This window comes from Phymastichus coffea, unplaced genomic scaffold (assembly GCF_024137745.1).
Source record: "Phymastichus coffea isolate CEN01 unplaced genomic scaffold, Cenicafe_Pcof_1.1 PCOF00119, whole genome shotgun sequence".
NCBI classification, from domain to species: domain Eukaryota; kingdom Metazoa; phylum Arthropoda; class Insecta; order Hymenoptera; family Eulophidae; genus Phymastichus; species Phymastichus coffea.
In genome coordinates, this window is record NW_026706930.1 from 568,933 (window position 1) to 589,900 (window position 20,968).

General features: G+C 37.5%; 1 protein-coding gene across 17 annotated transcripts in view; it reads right to left on the reverse strand.

The window, feature by feature from the left end:
• Positions 1–20,968, reverse strand: part of LOC131671094 (myosin heavy chain, muscle) — a 33,996-nt gene that overhangs the window by 10,329 nt on the left and 2,699 nt on the right. For 2 of the 17 annotated variants that reach the window (XM_058947262.1, XM_058947278.1), the window contains exons 3-15: positions 19,007–19,150; positions 17,979–18,135; positions 17,685–17,911; positions 17,543–17,606; positions 17,380–17,478; positions 15,737–15,840; positions 12,205–12,342; positions 11,852–12,121; positions 9,936–10,106; positions 5,437–5,616; positions 4,950–5,359; positions 3,887–4,007; positions 357–620 (exon numbers count right to left, since the gene is read on the reverse strand). In XM_058947262.1, coding sequence (XP_058803245.1) covers positions 357–620; positions 3,887–4,007; positions 4,950–5,359; positions 5,437–5,616; positions 9,936–10,106; positions 11,852–12,121; positions 12,205–12,342; positions 15,737–15,840; positions 17,380–17,478; positions 17,543–17,606; positions 17,685–17,911; positions 17,979–18,135; positions 19,007–19,150 — 2,349 coding nt within the window. Of the gene's footprint in view, positions 1–356; positions 621–2,924; positions 3,040–3,886; positions 4,008–4,653; positions 4,772–4,949; positions 5,360–5,436; positions 5,617–6,434; positions 6,606–7,130; positions 7,302–8,225; positions 8,397–9,092; positions 9,264–9,935; positions 10,107–11,280; positions 11,452–11,851; positions 12,122–12,204; positions 12,343–15,736; positions 15,841–16,950; positions 17,055–17,379; positions 17,479–17,542; positions 17,607–17,684; positions 17,912–17,978; positions 18,136–19,006; positions 19,151–20,968 lie in introns of all 17 variants that reach the window. The other 15 variants (XM_058947275.1, XM_058947272.1, XM_058947271.1 and 12 more) reach the window with 15 other exon arrangements.

The window sequence follows — 20,968 nt, forward strand, 5'->3', positions numbered from 1 at the left end:
CAAAATACCGAATAGATGTATGTTCCAGTTAATTCTTAATGACAATTATAAAATCATATAAATGATAAAATGATGAAATAATCAGCAATAACTTGATGAACGAATTAAAGAGAGAATAAAAATTTTGTTCTTAATGAATGTTCGAGTTTATATTGAGCTAACGCAGATTCATAAATCAGTGATTCTAAATAGAGCTTTGATAGTATATAAAAATTATACGCATTCTGAATGAAAGAAAAGATAAAGTTATGACATAGATACACATATACAGCCGATTCGTCCAATGATTTTTTAAAACTATCCATAAGAGAAGAAACAACAAGGAACTCATAAAAAGAATAGGCAAATATACGTACAATAAGCTCGTCTTCGATGCGAGTGGCGTTGAGGAGTGGCCTGACCTTCTGCCACAACTTCCACCATGGCCAGGTACGCAGCTTGAGGTATCTGCGAAGATTCCTCTGTACAATCTGGAGGGCAAGACGCTGCTCTTGTAGTGCCTTGAAGTCTTTACGGGCAAGGTAACCACGGATGAAAGCTTGCATCCAGGATACAATCTTGCTCAGACGCTCGTCACGGAACTCTTCCATCTGACCCAGGACTCCAGCGCGGAAGAATACCTATTTGTTGACGCGTCAACAGATACAACTCCACTTTATCAATCTATCGACACATGAGTTTTTAGACAAGCTTCTTTAGAATTATTTTTTCCTTTCGTTGGCAAGAGTTTGGCAATGGAATCTTTTGTTACAGTTGTTTTGCAATTTGGATAAGTTCATATGTCTGACGAAATTTTCATCAGACTTTAACTGAATGTATTTGCATTCTGTTATGTGCTATATTAGTTGAAAGCGAAAACTTTATTGTATTGTAATTTCATATTGTAGTTATAAACTCTTGCCGTATTTTAGCTGAAATTGTCTCACAAAAATTATAATGTTAATAACACATGTTGAAAATATCACGTTATTAGAAGAAAAGAAAATAGGAATAAAGTAAACGAAAGAGAGATTCCGAATTATACATAATTCGATAAAATTTTTTGCTCTTCCAAGCTACTTGCATCAATTTCAATTAAGAGATATTATGCGTAGATTGTAATTATTTAAAAAAAACAACCCAATACAGTTCCTTTCGAGCAATAATTATATTTCATAATTTCATCATTAATGTTTCGGGAATCTAATTCATTCCCCTTTTCACGGGCTACGATTTATTATACAATGTAAATTTTCAAAATGATATAAAAAGAAACACAATCAACAACAACAGCGATTACCTTGAACGAATGAAACAACTCGACAAGTCGCAGCATTACCTTAACAATTAAACGCACCAACATTTTGAAACGGACCCACATCAATGGATAATCCCGACGTAGTGACATCGTCGTTTATCTATATTTCGAGTCACAAATTGAACTAATGGGTTACTGTGTCTTATTACGATACTTATACTGGCATCAGAAAGGTATTGAAATTCGTACATCCGATTAAGTCGCAATTAAATACCCGTTACAATTGAGATCGCAACTTGTTTTATAAATGTACATTTCAGAAAAAGGTCTTTTTGTTAAACTTTGTTCGTTATCAATTATTTTCACAAGTATTTCATGTTTAAACTTTTTCGCGTGTTCCGCGAGGGCAGATGTGTCATTGACAATACTACGCTTATGTTCATTAGTCTGTAACTGTCTGTAAATGTCGGCCCGTTTGGCGAATATATGACATATCTCAGTCTTTACACACAGTTTTATAAACAACTCTACTTTTCTCTCTCTTATTAGTAATACCTTTACCCAGCTTAATAATATGATTCAATTTATTAATTACTCTATAATTATAACGTACCAGTATTGAATTTAGTTTGTATCTAAAGTTTATATATAAAACAATTATTTGTTTTTTTTTTTCATTTACAGTTCTGAGATCAATGAAACATTGTCATTAACAGATTTAGAGTGGTAACAAATTTAGAGTTTTTACTGTCTATAACGCTAGATATTCTATTGCGTATTGTATCATTAATAAATGCAGGTGGGTAATCATTTTCATATAGTAATCTTTTAACAAGTTTTATATTGCTACAATGGAAATGTTCGTGCGACAATTTAATAGCCTGGTCAACAAGACCATGTTATTGCTCTTTTCTGTGAGAAGAGGGTGATGTGATTTGAAATGAAATTAATTTAGCGCCTCAAGTAAGTGGTTTTTTGGTACCAATTTGTAATGATTTATTATCCTCACGAATGAGACTAACTGCCAAAAAATTAATGGTATTATACTTTTCCTTTTTTATAGTGAACAGAAGATTATCATTGTAACTATAAAAAAACCTGCAAGCATTTATCGACATCATCTTTTTTCATGATCAAAAGACATTTTTGTATCATTTCGAAAATTCACAATGTATACTATATTATAGCCCGTGAAGAGGGGAATGGATTAGATTCTTAAAACGTTGATGATGAAATTATGAAATAAAATTGTTGCTCAAAATAAGCTGTAGTGGATTGTCTTTTGGGAATAATTACAACCTACGAATAATTTCTCTTAAGATGCACAATTGAATGAATTTTAGAAAAAAATTACTACGAATCTCTCTTGCGTTAAAAATTGTAGTCTTCATTAATTATTATTAGGATAGTGAATTTTTCGCCGTATACAAATATTTAGTAGGAACACTTTTTAAATATAACTGCATGAGATCACACAAAAAGAGACTTGACATCTGGAATAAAATTTTGTTAATATTCGGAGACCACCCATTAGTGCACATTCTTACAGCTTTATTGATGATAATGAGTGCTTGTCACACAAGATATCATTTTAGGTACATAGGATATTGTTGAATAAATGGTTAGTTGACGAGCACGAAATGCACCATGTTAAGGTTTGGATGTTTTTTTAGGTGTCCAAAACTACCTTGGTTTCACCCAAACGCCACTGATCGGGTGTGACGTATTCATCGAGGATAATTGTGGCAGCTTTTTTGGGATCCATGGCATCGTTCACTTTTTTGGCGCACAGAATTTTGTATCTGTGTTGCCGCCCGGAACAGTCATGAGGGATACACACAAACACGCAGGATAGACATATAAAAGAAGAGCAAAAAAGACGACGAGATTGTTAGATAAATTACTTTTGTATTCTCGATCGTCTAGTTAACGAGAGTGCTGGACATTATTTTGCAAGAAGCGTCAAATAGATCGAAACACATTTTTTAGATTCCAAAAATTGATATTCATTTGACTGATGCTTCTTAGCAAGGTAATTGAGGCGATCTTATCGTCAGAGTAGTTAAGATTGTACCTCGAGCTTTATTCACAATTTGCATGTACTACTTGGATTGACCTTTCTAATTTCTACGCACTACGAATAAACTTACGTGTTACATATACAGGATTGGAGTACTACACAAGCGCAACGTCTACTGGATTTTTCGTAAATTTTACACGAATTACAGAAACATCATTTCCCAATGTTTCTCTCGTGTAATCCAGAGACTTTGATGTACATATAGGGGAAATATCAAAACTATGTAACTACTATTCTACAAGTAGGGTTGTTCTACATGTACAGCGTGATAACAAATGGCCAACAACAGTCATAAGCAGGCTGCAATGTTGATCCTGTCTCATCGGGACGGCGTGATGATCGTAACACTCAAAAATGGTAATCTCACAGTTTTAAAAGGTTGTCAATGTCAATTATAACATTCAGATATCATCGCATCAAAAGAAATAAAAATTAAGCAACTACGATTTTATCGAAATATAAAAGGAATGTATGATTGACAATGACGGTATAAAAAGACAAATAGGACTTTTAAGCGAGGAAACAAGAAGATGCAGCTCTGCTAGCAATGGAGATGAAGTAAACCGTGCCTTGGTGTGTCCAAGACGATATTGATCGCTCTCAAGTTGAGCACCATCCAGGATAGCAGCAGCACTTTTCTTTGGATCACCTCCGCATGCGTCCACGGCCGCTGGTGCGATGATTTTATATCTAAGGGTCGTGCATGTGTTGGTGGTGGTGGTGATGGTGGCGGATCACATAACAGACAATGGAGCCCAGTATTCAGGCCGTATTAGTCAAGAGGATCGTTGTATGGGCGAATACATAATTAACTTAACAACAACAACAAAATTCTATTGGACACTAAATTTAACTACAAGGGTAAACGATGACATTTTGATGATCTGGACTGCATCCTCTCTCTCGATGTTGACTTTTACATTTTTTTGTTCTCGGGCTAGGTTTTCACTCGTGATAGGGGCTAACTTGCAAAGGTGTTGAATAAAATCAGGTAGGGGGTATACATTTGATGTTTCAAGAAAAATCTCTACAGTGAATTTAGTCTACCAATACAGTTTTCTATGAAAATTCGAATGGGAGAAGAAACATACAAATAATGCAATGAAGATGAGGACCGATGCACTGAATTTTGATCTACGGGTCAAATACGGGGCAAAAATCAAAATCTCTACCAACACAATCTCTTTCAATCAAGGGTAATCACTACGGGTCGTATTATCCACATAATTTTATAATACGTTGATAATTTTTTGGGAGGTAAGGTAATCAGAGGGAAACCATTTCGTTTTCAAAACACGTAATCGATTGTCTAAAACGGGGGTTGTATTCAACTAGCCTTAGTGTGACCAATCCTGTACATGTCTGGATCAAGACCACACGCATCGAAACAAACTTGCGCCGATTTTTTCGGGTCTGATTCAGCCTGCATGGCAGCCGGAGCTAAGATCAGATAACTGTACGCCAACAAATTTAACCATTACGATACTTTAGCAACTTCAGCTATCGTAAATACTTTTTCCATTTGTTTATTTGTTAATTTTTGTTTGTAAACTTTGTAATTGTATGTATATAACTTGAAGTTTAACTTAAGAGATAAATAATAGGGATAAGAAGTATTGAAGTAGTTCTTACCGTAGCTTGAAGTCAGGATAGTTCATTCTGTTGGGGAAACCTTTACGGCAGATACGGATGCCTTCAAGCACACCGTTACAGGTAAGCTGGTGCATGACCAAATGTGAATCAATAACACCGGCCTGCTTCATCTCGTTGGGAATGATACAACGGACAAAGTGAGGCTGGGTAGCTCTCAAGGTAGTCATCAAGTTGTTCAATTGTTCCTTATAAGCCGATGATACAGTGGAGAAACCACCTCCCTTCTTACCACGGCCACCGCCTCCTTTGGCGTCACCACCAGATTGACCTGGGTGATCGGCGAAGATCTCGACTAACAGTTTGTTGGCTGATTTTTTGAATTGGTCGACCACCGTGTCGTTCAACGGGTCCTTGTTCTTTTCCAGCCAGCCAGTGATGTTGTAGGGTACCTATGTATCAGAAATCGGGCTTCAATAATATACCGTCTCTATCTTAACTTTTTTTTTAATTTCTGAAGACAACTTACTTGACCGGCGTAATGCCCGATGGCGAAGTGGGCAGCAATCTGACCAGGCTTTGGTGGTTTAGGTTTCAAGAAGTTAGGACTCTTGCCAAGATGGTTATTGTTTAATTTTTCCTCGAAGGTCTTGTCCGTGGCTTTCGGGAACATAGACTCTTCTTCCAGGATTGAGAGGATACCCATAGGCTAGAGAGCAAACCAAATGATCGCTATGCGTGAGCCAATGTTTTTATAATACTCGTTGCTTTCAGACTACTTAGCATTTCCAAGAGTAACGTGTTTATTTTTCTTTTCAAAGAAATACAAAAATAACATATTTCGGGTAATGTTATTTTTATAATGATATAGCTCAATAAAATAGCGTGAGAAAACCCGTATTTTTTAATCAGCAGTTCAAAAGCTGCTGCGATGTTTTTTTTTACAAATCTACTGTGTGGTAATGAAAATCTACTATACGTGATTGATATCATTAAAAGAATGATTAGAGCGCTGATCGCGTTTTTGCTATTTAGGCAATCGCCGCTACTCTTAGTGCTTGCTTGATATAATAGCGATTTTTCGTCGAGAAAAATTTAAAAAAATAGTAAATGAATTTTTCTTGTTTAGACAAATAACTCGACAAAAAATATCAACGTAGCGGTTAAATTTAAGTAGAAAAAAGACGCATATTTAAATTTACTCTTATTAACCGCCACAGTGTTTTGCAAAAGTTTTATAATAATAAACCTTTGTAAAGATTCATTTTTCTTCTACGAGAAGAAAAGAACGAGCTTAACATTGAATAAAAAAAAATAATATTTATAGGAGACATGGATAAACACATAAAGCGCATACATACATGAACATGGATTATACATACATAAATATGAAGAGAATTCAGATACGAGCAAGCCTCAAAATAAGACTGGCATCAGTTTTGGCTTTAGCTGCGTTGCTGCAGTTGCTGTTGCGTTGTTAAGTGGAAATATATATACGTATAAAGCGCCGAAGCAGCGAATCCTTACCTTCTCAATAAGATCGATCGTTTCTTGTAAATCCATACCAAAATCGATAAAAGTCCAAAAAATACCTTGTCGCTCATATTCTTCTTGCTCGAGTACGAACATGAAGTGATTGAAGTATTGTTGGAGCTTTTCGTTCGTAAAGTTGATGCATAGCTGCTCGAAGCCGTTGAACTGTTGACGTCCGTAACATGTATTTTTTTTTTGTTGGACGCCAAGCCGTTCAATTTTTGCGCAAGACACATATAGCACATAGAGAAGAAGACAGGATTTTTTGAGTACAGAATATAGGGAACAAAAAAGAGAAGAGAAAAGTAACTTAAATATGTAGAGAGAAGTAGATGAACGCTACGCGTTCTTATATGTAATAGTTTGTATTTTTGTTTGTTTTTCTTTTGTAGACAGGAGAGCGTCTTTGTCAGTCGTCGATAATGAATGAGTACATGAACACTCAATGATACGGATAAGAATGAGTTATGATCGTTTCAAGAGGAGTGTACAAGAGAGAAAAAGCTGAAGCAGGTGGTTAAGTAAAATGTCATGCTCTAGTGTTAATGATTATCGTTAGCTTTGCATCTCAAGTATCGAGTTTTATCCAGTCGATGCTCCCATGTAATGTGCGCTTTAAGTATAGATTTTTTTGGCACTTGGACTCCGATCAATGAGCGATCGAAGTGACCATCACGTTCGAGCTTGTACCTTCTCGATGAGGTCAATAGTCTGTTGAAGATCCATGCCGAAGTCAATGAAAGTCCATTCAATGCCCTCGCGCTGGTATTCTTCTTGCTCGAGAATGAACATGTGATGATTGAAGAACTGCTGCAACTTCTCATTGGTGAAGTTGATGCAGAGTTGCTCAAAGCTGTTGAACTGTGCGTTTGTGCGTTCATTGTGAGAGAGACAGAGTGTGTGCAGCGATCGCGTCGATGATAAATAATAAACATAGAAAAGAAAAGGGCAAATGACAGTGGTCAGTTTACTGTTTTCTTTTTTGCCACTATATGACGATAATTATGTGAATAGGTGCGGGTGGCGGGGGGGGGGGGGGGGATAAAGGATTACATTGATAACTGTGGCCAAATTGTCTTATGACCAACTTTGTTCCGAGTCTCAGGAATATCATGTCATTATGATTCCTGAGTTTTTTGTGGTTATCAATAATATTTCGTAATATCTTTTTATTAAGGGTAGATTGGATGTATCATAGCTTCAAGTTGTTTTTTGGATTAACAGTTTGAAAAATTAACGTGAAACTATAATCATTCGAAGATCTGAACGGATACTTTGTAAGAAATCAGCACGACTATTGGCGCCTTTGTAATTTTGTATCCATCAAATCACTTACGGGTATAAGATGACATGTAGAGCGTTTCTAACACGCTTGTTGTTGGTGTGTTTATGATAGACAATACAAATGGAGTTGTTTTTGGATGAAATTACAAAATGTAGAGATAGGTATAAAAATACGGAGTTGTTAAAAAGAAAGTTTGTGACATTTTTGGGTACTTCGTATCTGATACCTTTTGTTTCTGTTTTTGTTTTTGATCTCGTTGTCATAATCGCTCACGCATGCATATGTAGTGTAAGAGGAAATACTTGTGCTCAAGCATATCTGTCATAATAGAATATAAAACACGTTGCAGGCATGTGATGTAGATTCAAAACAAATCCTTTCTAAATAGTTCGATGATATAAAAGTCACTAAGATCCACTCTCCAATTGCAGCACTTTTCTACATCATACATCCTCGAATAGATCTCGATCTACTTTTTTGTTTCGTTTTGTCAGTGATACCTTTTCGATAAGTTCAATACAAGCAGCCAAATCCATTCCAAAGTCGATGAAGGCCCATTCGATGCCTTCCCTTTGATATTCTTCTTGTTCTAATACGAACATATGGTGATTGAAGAATTGCTGCAACTTCTCGTTCGTGAAGTTGATGCAGAGCTGTTCAAAGCCGTTGTACTGCTCTTTTTGAGAAGGAGCGCGAGCAACGTATAAGCCGGAGGCAATGAGAGAAAAAAAGGCTCGTGATAAACAAACAACAAATATATCAAAGCATACACTAATTAGCTATAGGTACGTAATTTGTCGTGGGTATACAGAAAATTTCTGTCGGCAATTTTGTCTGTAATGTTTACTGTTCGTGATTATTGATTCCATGATAGTATTGTTAAATTTGGTCTATCAATGGATAATTTGTTTATCTGGCTTGTTTGGGGGAAAATAACCAGGTTATTTGGTATACAAATTGAAAAATCATGAGAGACAAATACATGAACAATACAAATAGAAGCATGAAGGGCAAAAAATTTGTACTCTTGCGGATAGGGTGCATAATATATGTAGGAAAACTTTGTGAAATAGTTACGTCTGATCACATTTTTGGGAAACACTGAACACAAGAACAACACACAGATGTAGATGTGTGAAACCAGTGGATAATCACATTAATCCATGATAGCGTCTTCCCTTATATCTGACTTTTGTTTCTGGGGAGATGAAACACACAAACAACTGAACCGAAATATATTGTCGTTGTCTGTACTGATCTTTTCGCTGATTGAAGCGAATGTATTCACGATGTTGCGTGACCAATCAAAGCTTGTTCTTATTTTGCTGTACATCACTGTTTACCACGTGACCGCTTTATCCTTATACCTTCTCGATAAGCTCGATACACGCGAGCAGATCCATGCCAAAGTCGATGAAGGCCCATTCGATACCTTCTTTTTGATATTCTTCTTGCTCCAACACAAACATGTGGTGGTTGAAAAATTGCTGCAACTTCTCGTTGGTAAAGTTGATGCAGAGTTGTTCGAAGCCGTTGTACTGCACGTTTCGTTAGACAGGGAAGATAAAAGCAAAGAAACAAATTGTTGCTAAAAGATATATACACTTCTTCGTGCTACCAAGTTTTCAGTTGCTTGTATACGTATATATCTGTTTTCATTTTTTTTTTTGGATTTATGTTTGGAGATTGCATTTCGGTATGTGAGCAAGCTTCGTCGTGTGAGACATCGCTTCTTTGATGTTGCTTAACCAATTTCGAAGATTTTCAGGTAAAAGAAAGATACAAACAAATAGTTGATCGACCAGTGGTTAGGATCGAGTAGGTTAGGAATCAATTCGGAATCAAGCGTTGATAGAAAAACGATAAAAGTTTGTGGATAGAGAGAGAGAGTCAAAAAAGAATAGAAGGTAGTACAAGCATGATAAAAAGACGTACACTTAGGACAGACACATATAAACAGACGTGAAAAACAGTAGACGATCACGTTTTTTAGACCGCATATCACATGAGGACGAGATGAACGGAATCAGTGACAACGTAGCCGATATACAAAGCTCCTTGTCTCGTTGTATCATTATTAGCTCGTTCAACTCTTATATTCGATTCAGTACGAATGTCACATTCAATCGACCAATCGATATAGCTGTTTATTTATTTTTTGTTGCTTTGACGTTTGACGATATATGCTGATTGTTTTGCTCGTCAAGTACCTTCTCTATGAGTTCGATACACGCGAGTAGGTCCATGCCAAAGTCAATAAAGGCCCACTCAATGCCTTCTTTCGTGTATTCCTCTTGTTCGAGGACAAACATGTGATGATTGAAGAACTGTTGAAGTTTCTCGTTCGTGAAATTGATGCAGAGCTGCTCGAAGCTGTTGAACTGTTCGAGAGCAAAGGGCAACACGCATTGTCAGATTTTTTACTGATTTTGCTTTTCTAATATCTAACTTTTTTCGAGTCCCATTACAATTCTTTTTAGTTTTTGTTTTGGCTTCACCTTGTTTGATATTCGTATGTAAAGAAATACAATTCAAGGGTCTGCCTTAAATTTATATTTTTTTCTATCTAGATTTGTACAATTTTCTGTTAAAACGTAATGACTATATACAGCCAACTATAATCACCGGCACTTTGTATTTAGTGCATATATCGTGCATGCTTCCATTAATTGCAGAACAGTGTTTTGTTCTTGAATTTGCTATGAACTAAAAAATACAGGGAAAACACACACGCGAGACATAGTGCGCACTCTGAATAAAAAAATTCTAAATTGATCAATAAGTAATTTAAATGCATGATTAGATATATTCAGTGTCACACATAAAATACATTTGGAATGTTTGTTTCATCGTGAAGGTCTCGTTCATCGAGAGGTAGAATTTCATTTTGATGGTTTCATGGTATTAAATGAAAAGATGCACATTGCTTTGTCTAAGATTTAAATTTACAGGATCGTCAGGAATGAGAAGTGGACTTTACAATCGGGGATAAAGACGGAAAAGCAAACTTTACCTTCTGAACAGAATTTCGCTGCTTATGAGTTAAGATACTTGATAGTTCCTGATCGTAGAGACTGACTTCGAGTTTTTCAGTATTCACAATACCTTATTGAGATTTTATGGCACAAAACATCGAGCGGTGACAAGATAATAATATATTTGATTAAATATACAGGATAGTTTCAAAAAAAGGAAATCCAGAAAAATTTGATAATCTAAAGAATTATTCATACTAAAATGGAATGTCTTGTAAGGTACTTCTAATGAAAAATTATATCTAAAGGTATTTTTACAATAAAATACTAGGATAAAACATATATTAATGCATGGATACGCTTGAAAATAGTTTAGCGTCCATGCCAGAAATGGAACGTTACATATTGAGAAAACTTCTCAGATGATTTTGGATTCATGCCAATTGTCATTGGAAGAATTCTAAAAATTATATTAAATGCAGGTAAAAAATGAGATAAAAGAAAAACTAACTAAATTACTCAGGGTATCACAGGGTGAAAGACAAATAATTAGAGGGTTGCTTGGGGCAAGAACTTCTACCTTCTCAATGAGCTCAATACAAGCGAGCAAATCCATTCCAAAGTCAATGAAAGCCCAATTGATACCCTCTTTTTTGTACTCTTCTTGCTCGAGTACAAACATGTGATGGTTGAAGAATTGTTGTAATTTTTCATTGGTAAAGTTGATACAAAGCTGCTCGAAGCCGTTGTACTAAAGTTTCATACAGGTCATTACATATTTGTCGATTTTGAACGATAGCGTGGAAAGTTGTCGTTTGATTGGTGAATATTAAGAATGATCTTAAAATGATATTTTTTATGTTTTGTTATGTCTGTCATATATATCCGAAATAAATACAGACGATTTCCTAAGTGGCTCATGGGAATGTACCTGTAGTTTCTTGGGGGACTGTGGTTGAAATACTAAAAGTGAAACGCTTAACTATTTATGTAAAAATACTCAGGACAAGAAGTTTCACTTTTTGTATTTTTAAAAGGAGTTTCTCGATTCGATTCTTTAAAAACTGTCAAATTACAAAAGTAAAATTAATTCGTTGGATCGAATCAAGAAAACTCATTGTATGTGAATGTGTACCGTGTAGATTACTCACGTCGAAGATCTCAAAACCAGCAATATCCAGCACACCAATGAAGTGCTGACGTTTTTGCTTGGTATCTAGGGTTTCGTTACACTTCTTGACCAGCCATTTGAACAGTCTGTCGAACACGGCCTTGGACATGGCACCGATGGAGTAGGATACCTGGTCCTTGTTACGACCCTGAGTAACGAACTCGTTACCGACCTTGATTCTTGGTTTCAACAAGTTCTTGTACATGTCAGCGCAGTCGACACCAAGAAGCTTGGCGACACGCTCACCTTCCTATCATTCATTATCAAACTCATTAAAATGAAATGTATTTTTTGTCGTACCTCTTGACAAGAACGATTGATCATTTCATTTACCTCAGTACCATCAGCTTCAGCCTGCTCTTCACGACCTCTCTGCTTGAATTTCATGCCTCCCATGTGCATGACAGATGCGGTGATCTTGTAGACATCGTCCTTCTCTTCCTGGGTGAAACCCAAGACGTTGAAGGCAACCTATTTTTCGCGAAACACAACAACAATTAATACATATTCTTAAAAACTATGCAATTACACTTTTGACAGATATAAACAGAAAGTTAAGTTGGAGAAAAAAAACCATATAGAATTTGAATTGATCTGGGGATATCTTAGCATAAACCTCTCTGGCCAAAAGTGTAATAATTGACTATACAAAAAAGCAGAATAACAAGGTATTTTCATATGACGTAGGCACGCAAAGACAATGATACAACATGTAAAGCGGTTCAAACAGAAGCTTAGCAAGACAATTTTTATATCGAGAAGCTACTATGATCAAGCTTCAGCAATGATTGTAAAGCGTCAAGAAAAAAAGTTCGATAAGCAGGAAATGTAAGCCTAGAATGAAGCGTAGAAGCATAGTTTGATTGACATTTGAACAAAATTGACTACATTAACAATGTCGATTTTTAAGCGTTGTACGAAACAAATAAGCAATCTTGACAACAATGACTATGATAATGTCAACATTCAAAGCCGATAGGCGCGTAACAAACATAGGAATTTTACCGATAATGTTGCTTCTCTAGATTACAAAAGTAATCATGTCTTTTTTAATATTAACCGTTATTCCTTAGAAAAAAAGATCATTTATAATACCGAAGTTGTGGCTTATGCTTTTTCGCAGCTTCAGCGTAGCTTGTCTGACCTTTCTGTTGGGACACACTTTTGGAACTTTTTCATCAGTACTAGTAATCTATTTAACATCTTCTTTGTTATTTAGTATAGAAGAATGTTACTTTGATAAGAAAATGTTGGATAAATGCAGGATGTATCAGGACCTTTCGAACCGTTTTACAGGGTTTTATCGAACATGTGTATATAAATTGAAACGAGATGTAAAGTATTGTCTTTGTTTTCGGAAAATCAAATTGATAGAATGATGATGGACAAAGGATTAAATACAATAAAGGACAATAGGGTGCTATTTTGTACAATAGCTGAAGTATTCGTGAAAATAAGCTTAAGAATATCAAATTTTAACAACAAAAGGTGAAACAAAACTTGAACGTCAAGGTGTTCAAAGTATATTGGAAGTCAAGTAAATCATGTATGCGAAATGGACGTTTAGAATAATAGTTGAGCCGAGGTAATGAGTATAATAAAAAATGTAGAACTGTCTCAACTACAATTCTAATTTGATATGCAAAGGATAACACAGGGGTCACTACTTTCATGTCCCAAGATGCATCATAATAATTACCGTACGTGGATTTATTTGGGATACTTGAAACATCAAAAAAATAAAATAAAATACAAATAATTCATGAACACGAATTATTCATTTTTTGTTGTTGGATGTGGAATTATTCACGGGGTAAAAAAAAATAAATTACTTCTCCAGGGCAACGGAACTTACATCCGTAAGACCCATTTCTTCGTGATCATCAATACCCGGAATAGTGATCTTTCCTTGGGATACGTTGTAATAGTCGTAAATGTTGTTCGATAAAAAACACATTTCTGCAGAAAAAGTTAGGGTCTAATTAATTTTACTTCTATATAAGTTTTAGTAAGATTCTTTTATATGTTCGTGTAATATATTTTCTGAAAGGTCTGGTGATTTGTATGTATACTTTGCGATGTTGGGTTAAGCGCAATTTATTACCCATGTAATTGCCTTATAAAAACACCTAATCAAAAATTGAAGAACGATAGAAATAATGGTTTTTCAAAAGACAAACAACATGGCATTTGCGTATGTTCACGTGTACGATAATTGATCATCGGGGAGCGGGACCTATACTCTCGGTTGTAGAATCTCGTGTTCGAGCACACAATTACGACTTATCAAAGAACGAAGCCAATCTTTTCTCACTCCTAAAAACACCCGATTGTCGCTCCCGCCCCCCGACAGCGGCAGCTGCTTCATATATAAAAATATAGCTTTTTGTGCAAAACTTCAACTTCTATTGTTTTTTATTAATGTGGAAGCTGCGCGCGTAACGGGGGATGGACGCGGCTAATCTGCCTTTGCTCCTTCGTCCCTCGAATCGCATTTGATACAGCTTCCTTCATGTTTGCATTTTTGTTGTTTATTGATTTCAGTTGTTTGTTTCGATGTACATTTTTATATTGTGTGCTTTTATTTGCGTAAAAAATCATCATCTTTAACATAAAATTTATATGAAAAAAATTATTTCGTTTAATTTAATGCTGTTGGTCACGCCAATTGAAGCTCATGAATTTATCAAGAAATTATAAGTAATGAAACGACGTTCAATTTCCATCATCGAATCAACGAGCTTCTCAAATCGAGGTTCCAACAATTGACTCAATTATTTAATAAACGAAAAAATTATATAGGAAAGAAAAGAAACTGAACAAGAAAACACGAACAAAAAAGGTAATTTTTTCTGATGGTCCATTTTTAAATGAGAGAAATAGAGACGTTATACGAAGCACATACATCAATGAAGAAGGGGAGTGAGTGTATGAGTGATAAGGAGAGAGAAAAGGCGTCGACGTTCGTTTGACTCTTACGTCCGTGTTTTCCATTTCTTCCCCGTCGTTGACCCCGGGAATTCTCGTCTTACCCTGGCTAATAAAGTAGTAGTCGCCGATCCGGTTGCTCAGGAACGTCATTTCTAGCGTGTACACGTATCGTCAATGTATATATATGCGTTTACAACATTTATGGAAAAAACCCACCGATTGGACAAAGTTGCGCTCGCATAATTGTTTTATAAATCGCGTGGAATGTTTTTGGCTATTGTAGTCAATGATGTAAGAACGTATGTACGTTTATAGCTGAATATCTGAAAGTTATGCTGAAATATTCCGAGGACACCTCTTTCGCGTGTCATCCGAAAGAGATATTCTCGAGAGCGTACTAGTTTAAAAAAAAATATAGATAAAAGATTTGACGATAGCACAGTGCAGAAATTGAGAATCGCTGAACGTAGATATATTATATAGAACCTCTGCAGATATAGTCGGCGGCAGCGCTAGACAGTGAAAAAAAATAGAAGTGTTGCGCGATGATGTGAATGGATTGCAACGTAGAACGAAATACTGAATAAGACAGAGAGAGACAGATGATAGCTGTAGCCAAGTAAAAAAAAAATTTTGCAGACAGTGACAGATGCACGCTTTTATTTCAACTATCAAAAAAAGACTGATATAAAAAAAACATGGGCAGGTGACATTACACGTAATTCCTCGCTGGCGAGTTGCTTCAATGGTACTCTCATTACAGACGTAAATATTTGATTATATTAAAAAACAGTCTGTGATGTAGAGTTTGGAACTAAGAGAAAATCGTTAATAAAGAGAGAGAGAGAGAGAGAGAGAGAGAAAAGAGCGTATTAAAATTTGAAGCCGTGACGGATGGCATCCCAATAGTTTCGATTGGACCAGCCGCACTTACATCAGTAATCATCATTTCCTCGCCGTCGTCGAGACCAGGTATTGTGGTCTTGCCTTGCGAGACGAAGTAGTAGTCTGTGATTTTGTTCGACAGCAGGCACTTTTCTGTGTTTTTGGTTTGGAAACATAAGAAAAGGTAAAACACATGCTTGGATGGAGCTATTAGAACCATGGGATTGAGCCTGTTTTCAAAGGGCTTTCACGCAGGGTTCTTCGGTACTCGAAGCTCCGAAAACGTCAAACAAACAAAAAGTATTTGAACTATTCTTGAAAATTGACTATACATATTCCGCAGCTTCGAGTAATTCCCTAATTACAGTTTTGTGTTGAATTGTGGGGAACAATACTAGTCTACTTAAAATTTAAGGTTTAAACTATACACTTCGAGATTCACAGTTGTTTATATGTTTCCCCGCTCACAGGGGTTCTCGACTTTGTTTTTTTATTACTTTTTGTACACTTTTCTGTCTAATCGATCTATAGTATCATTGTAACAGGTGAGTCTGTCAGTTGGCGAGGCCAAGTTACAGTTATATCTATAGCTTAATTATGTACAAATAAAAAGAAAAAACGTCACACCTGCAGTGACTTATATAATATACAGGTTCTCTATGATATATACGAGTATCTCTTGTGCAGAGTCCATTCCGCTCGCGAGATGTTTAATCTAAGATTGACAAAACAACACACTGAAAAAAGTTCGTAGTATGTGCAGTGCAAGCTGTGATCGAAGCAATTACTCCTACGGTAATTTTGTCATTAAATAAAAAATATTTTTGCACATCGATCGACAGCTTAATGCGTCCGTCCTCGTGACCTAGAGGTTTGAATCGGCCGTCATCTTCATATATAACAGTCATACTCTCGCAGTGTCAAAAAGAAACAACTAGAGAATGCATTAGACATCACGTTTGGACAAAGAGAGCGCGCGGGCGCGTTTGGCTGCTTGTGGACACGTCAACTAAGAAGATAAACCAAAAAATACGGAAAAGAAACAAGTACAATGGAAAAAGAAAAACATAACAGAACGAGCTCCGAGAGGAACCATCCGATGAATCGTTTATCAAAAATACAATGTATAAACGAATCCAAAAAAGTTCCTCCCGGAGCAAACATAAGAGAAACAATGATAACAGAAAAGAAGAGAGCGAAAAAAAAAAAATAAGAAAAATAGGTTGGTTGACAGAATCGTTAAAGGGCCGCGCGTCTCCTTACATCAGTCAGTTGACATTCCTCGCCGTCGTCAACGCCGGGAATGGTGGTCTTGCCTTGCGATACGAAGTAGTAGTCTGTGATGTTATTCGATAGTAGACACATCTCTGCACGCAACGAATGCAAAGGAAGAGATAATTAACGACGACAGACCAACAAACAATGAAGTATGAAATAGGAGCGATCTATATATTTTGGGCTCTCTTTATCGTCACACACACCTGCCGCTCGTGGCTAAACCTGTCGCGCTAAAGCTATAAATTGAATCTCTCTCCGTGACGAAAACAAAAAGTAAACATTAATAATTATATCTGTCTAGAAGAAATGAACAATCATGTGAAGTGTAGATGTAATACCGCTATTTTCTTAAACTACCTAGTATACTATATAACAATTATAGAAAGTACGTGTGTGGGACTGACGTTAACTTACCTTTGAGACCTTTGACCGCACCAGACATCATCTGGTAGAAGATGTGGTAAGAACGCTCGAGGGCTTGTTGAGAGATGACACGGGCTTTTTCCAGCAAATCTTCAAAGGAAGAATTGATTTGGTTATGGATCAATAATGATTAATAGTTGACGAAGTGACTTACAGGTCTCGATATCAGCACCGGCCAGTTTACCGGAGGGACCGAAGTGGATACGGATGAATTTACCCTGGAGAATTACGAATCGTTAAAAAAAAGTAGAAAACAATCAAGCGAGACTGGTAAATTGTCGAAAAGTTAGACTTACGAAACGAGAGGAGTTGTCGTTACGGACGGTCTTGGCATTACCGAAGGCTTCAAGTACGGGATTGGTCTGTACGACTTGATCTTCCAGGGAACCTTTCTTGTCAGATGCGTTGGGATCCTTCTTGGTCGAAGCACCGACGGTCGCAAAGTACGCAATTACCTTCTTCGTGTTCTCAGTCTTTCCGGCACCAGATTCTCCAGTAATCAACATGGACTGATTCTCGCTGTCTATCGAGTAAAAATACATTTCAGACGCCGATTTTTCGACAGGAAAGTCTTGGACCGAAGAACTCACTGGTCAACATGTTGACGTAGGCACCGTCGGAAATGGCGAAGATGTGGGGTGGCACTTCGCTACGCCTCTTACCACGGTACAACTTGGCGCAACGCTGCGTGTATACCGGGTATCTCTTGTAAGGATTGATGGCAACACAGAAGAGACCGGAATACGTCTGCAATTGTTTCGCATGGTTAGATCTTTAAATTCTCAATAATTTTGTTTCGTTCAGCTGTTGTCATTGGCAGCTTTGCTTTTTCCATTTATCCACACGTGCAATTGTTTGTGTTTCGACACGTGTGTGCAAAGTACTTGTGTTCAAGCATGCAAGACATTTTGTATGATCTGAATTTAGTTTGTATGTAACAAAACAAAAGAGTAATCGTTTTGTTGCGCCAAGATTATGACCAAAAAATTTGTAGGTTACCATTGAAACTCAAATCACAAAATAATTGGATCTTCGTAGTATTCAAGAAGATCAATGTATCATTAACGTTAGTAACTTGTTCAAAAAGAGGTACTTGTGTGTATACGTTAATGACAATACGAATGGCACATTAAGATTTCAAAGACAGCTTCAACAATTCACTGTATCTCTTTTCTTGCCTTATGTAAATAGTCTTTCATTTTTATTTTCATTTAAGAAATCATTGTTAATGAACTCAGAAAATGTGCGATTTTCAGGAGACTTTTTATATTTTGACGAAATATAAAATAAAAAACGTGAAATATTTAAATTGGTAAATAAGTTTGCGTGACGTGTGATGATGTCGTGATACAGGTCTGCGGTTTCAAACGTGTACTGGATACGCTGAAAATAACATAAGTTTGTTCGACCAAAGGTTGAAATTTTCGTACAGCAGTAGTGAATGTCGATAGCTTTTGCTGAAAATTCCAAATTTTGCTCGAACAAAAAAAGGCATCGCAAACACTTTGTGGTGCATTGAGCGAGCCTGTGGAGAAAAACAAAGACGAAACAACAAGAAAAGGAACAATCAGCGGTCAGCGCTGGTCACATCCATTGTCCACGAAAGCAGAGTCCTTACGTAGATGAGCTTGTGGTAGTAACGCTGCTTAAGATTGTGCAAGACCGAGGCATCGTTAAGGTAGGTCAAGTTGGACATGTCCTCGGCTTTCTCATACTTGGGAGGGTTCACCTGCTGCAGCAGGTCCTTCTTCACGTCCCTCACCTATGCGTGGAAAGAAATAGCCGCGCGGCAATTAGTTTTAAACTTCTTTGGACACTTACGTAAATGAGTTTCAGGGCGTAACGCTGCTTGAGATTGTGCAACACGCAAGCTTCATTGAGCATTGTCAGATCGGCCATATCTTCGACCCTTTCGAATTTCGGTGGATTGACCGGCAATAGCATGTCCTTTCGCACTTCCCTGCGCTGTATGCGTGCAATTTTCAGGTTATAGTTATTAATGGTCGACACTTTCGTCACGCGCGATTGACATTATACCTTTCTTGTGGCGCGCTCTTAAGTTTCAGGTATTTTTAGATGCGCATGATATAGCGTGCCTCGTCGAACGCACGCGAGAGACACGCGATGGATTTTCATAATTGTTCAGACGACGCGAACAGAGGAAAAGAAATCGACAGGTTCGTTTCCTATCAAGTCAGTGTGCGCCTTGAGATTTTGCCAACGGATGAGCCGAACACGGAGCTTTACCGATATAGACCGCATCAAACGCCGCGCGCCAGTCTCTCTCACTCTCGTTGGAGACATGTGATCTCAATTTGTATCGCTCGACAATAGCTTCTCGGAAGATTATTTGAAGATACATTAACGATACATTCTTTTCTAAAATTTGTCCTTCTATATCAATTATAATACACAATTGTCCAACCGATGCGTCTATAACAATACCCTTGGTTACGTTTCATCTTTGACTTGTAGATTCAACTCGTTTTTATTAAATGTTCAAACTCGCATCTATGTGCATTGGAAGCTACGTCGTTTATACGAGCGTGGCGCATCGGTACGAGTGTCGAAAAAGCTTGCGTAACAACAAAAACTGCTGCGCCCATTTTTCTCCTCTGCGTTTCTTTTACGCGGTGCTCGCTCGTCCACTTGCGCGCGGAGCTCGCACAACTAAAAATACCGTGACCCGCGTTTCGAGATGTGGCGTTTTATTATTATAGCCGGTGCGCGCGCGAGAGAAAGAGCGAGAGAGAGAGAGAGAGAGAGAGAGCGCTTGAAGGCCCGAAACTGCTAACAATAGCGTGAGTCAACTCACGAGAGAGAGAGAGAGAGAGAGAGAGAGAGAGAGAGAGAGAGAGAGAGAGAGAGCGAGCTACTGTTTTGGCCGAAGCAAAGCTTTCAATTGCGTAATCGACGAGAAAAGCTCTTTCTAAATGAAACGTTCCCTGACGGTAAAAAAACAATTGTAGTTGAAACAATCGATAATTCGAAAGAAGCTGGAATCTATCGGCAATTGGCTCCGGATGATTCGATCATCGCCCATGCGCCGTTTGCTTAGCCTGGCGCGGGTTGCGCGATACACTCCGCGAAAATCACTCGGGAAAAGGAAGAAAAAGCGGAAGGTCGTTCGTCTTATTGCGCTTCCGGACCTAGTGGTGAACTGCACGCACTCATGCGCGCTCTGTGCTGCAACTGTTACAGTAACTCAGTTCGAGTGCTAAGTTTAGACTAGATGATTACTTTTAGGCTCGTGAAAATAGATGCGCTCTTGCTTTCTCGGCGACGCCTTTGATTTGTCCGCCCAATAACTTGCCGCTAATCGCTCGCCGTTGTAAACGAATGTCAACGCTGGCGCGAATTCCGGAGAAGCGCGCGCGATCTGCATCGAGAGTGATCTCGGCGATCGTGGTCGACGGTATGACAATCACGATACGTTAATGTTAATCGGCGAAACGTCAGAAAAAGCGCGCCGTAAACCAATACGACTTGTGTATGCGTGCGCGGCTCGGCTAACTTCGCATGGGTATTTCGCGCTTGAAATAGAATAGCCGTCCTGATACGGTTGGGCTGGTGGTTTTGC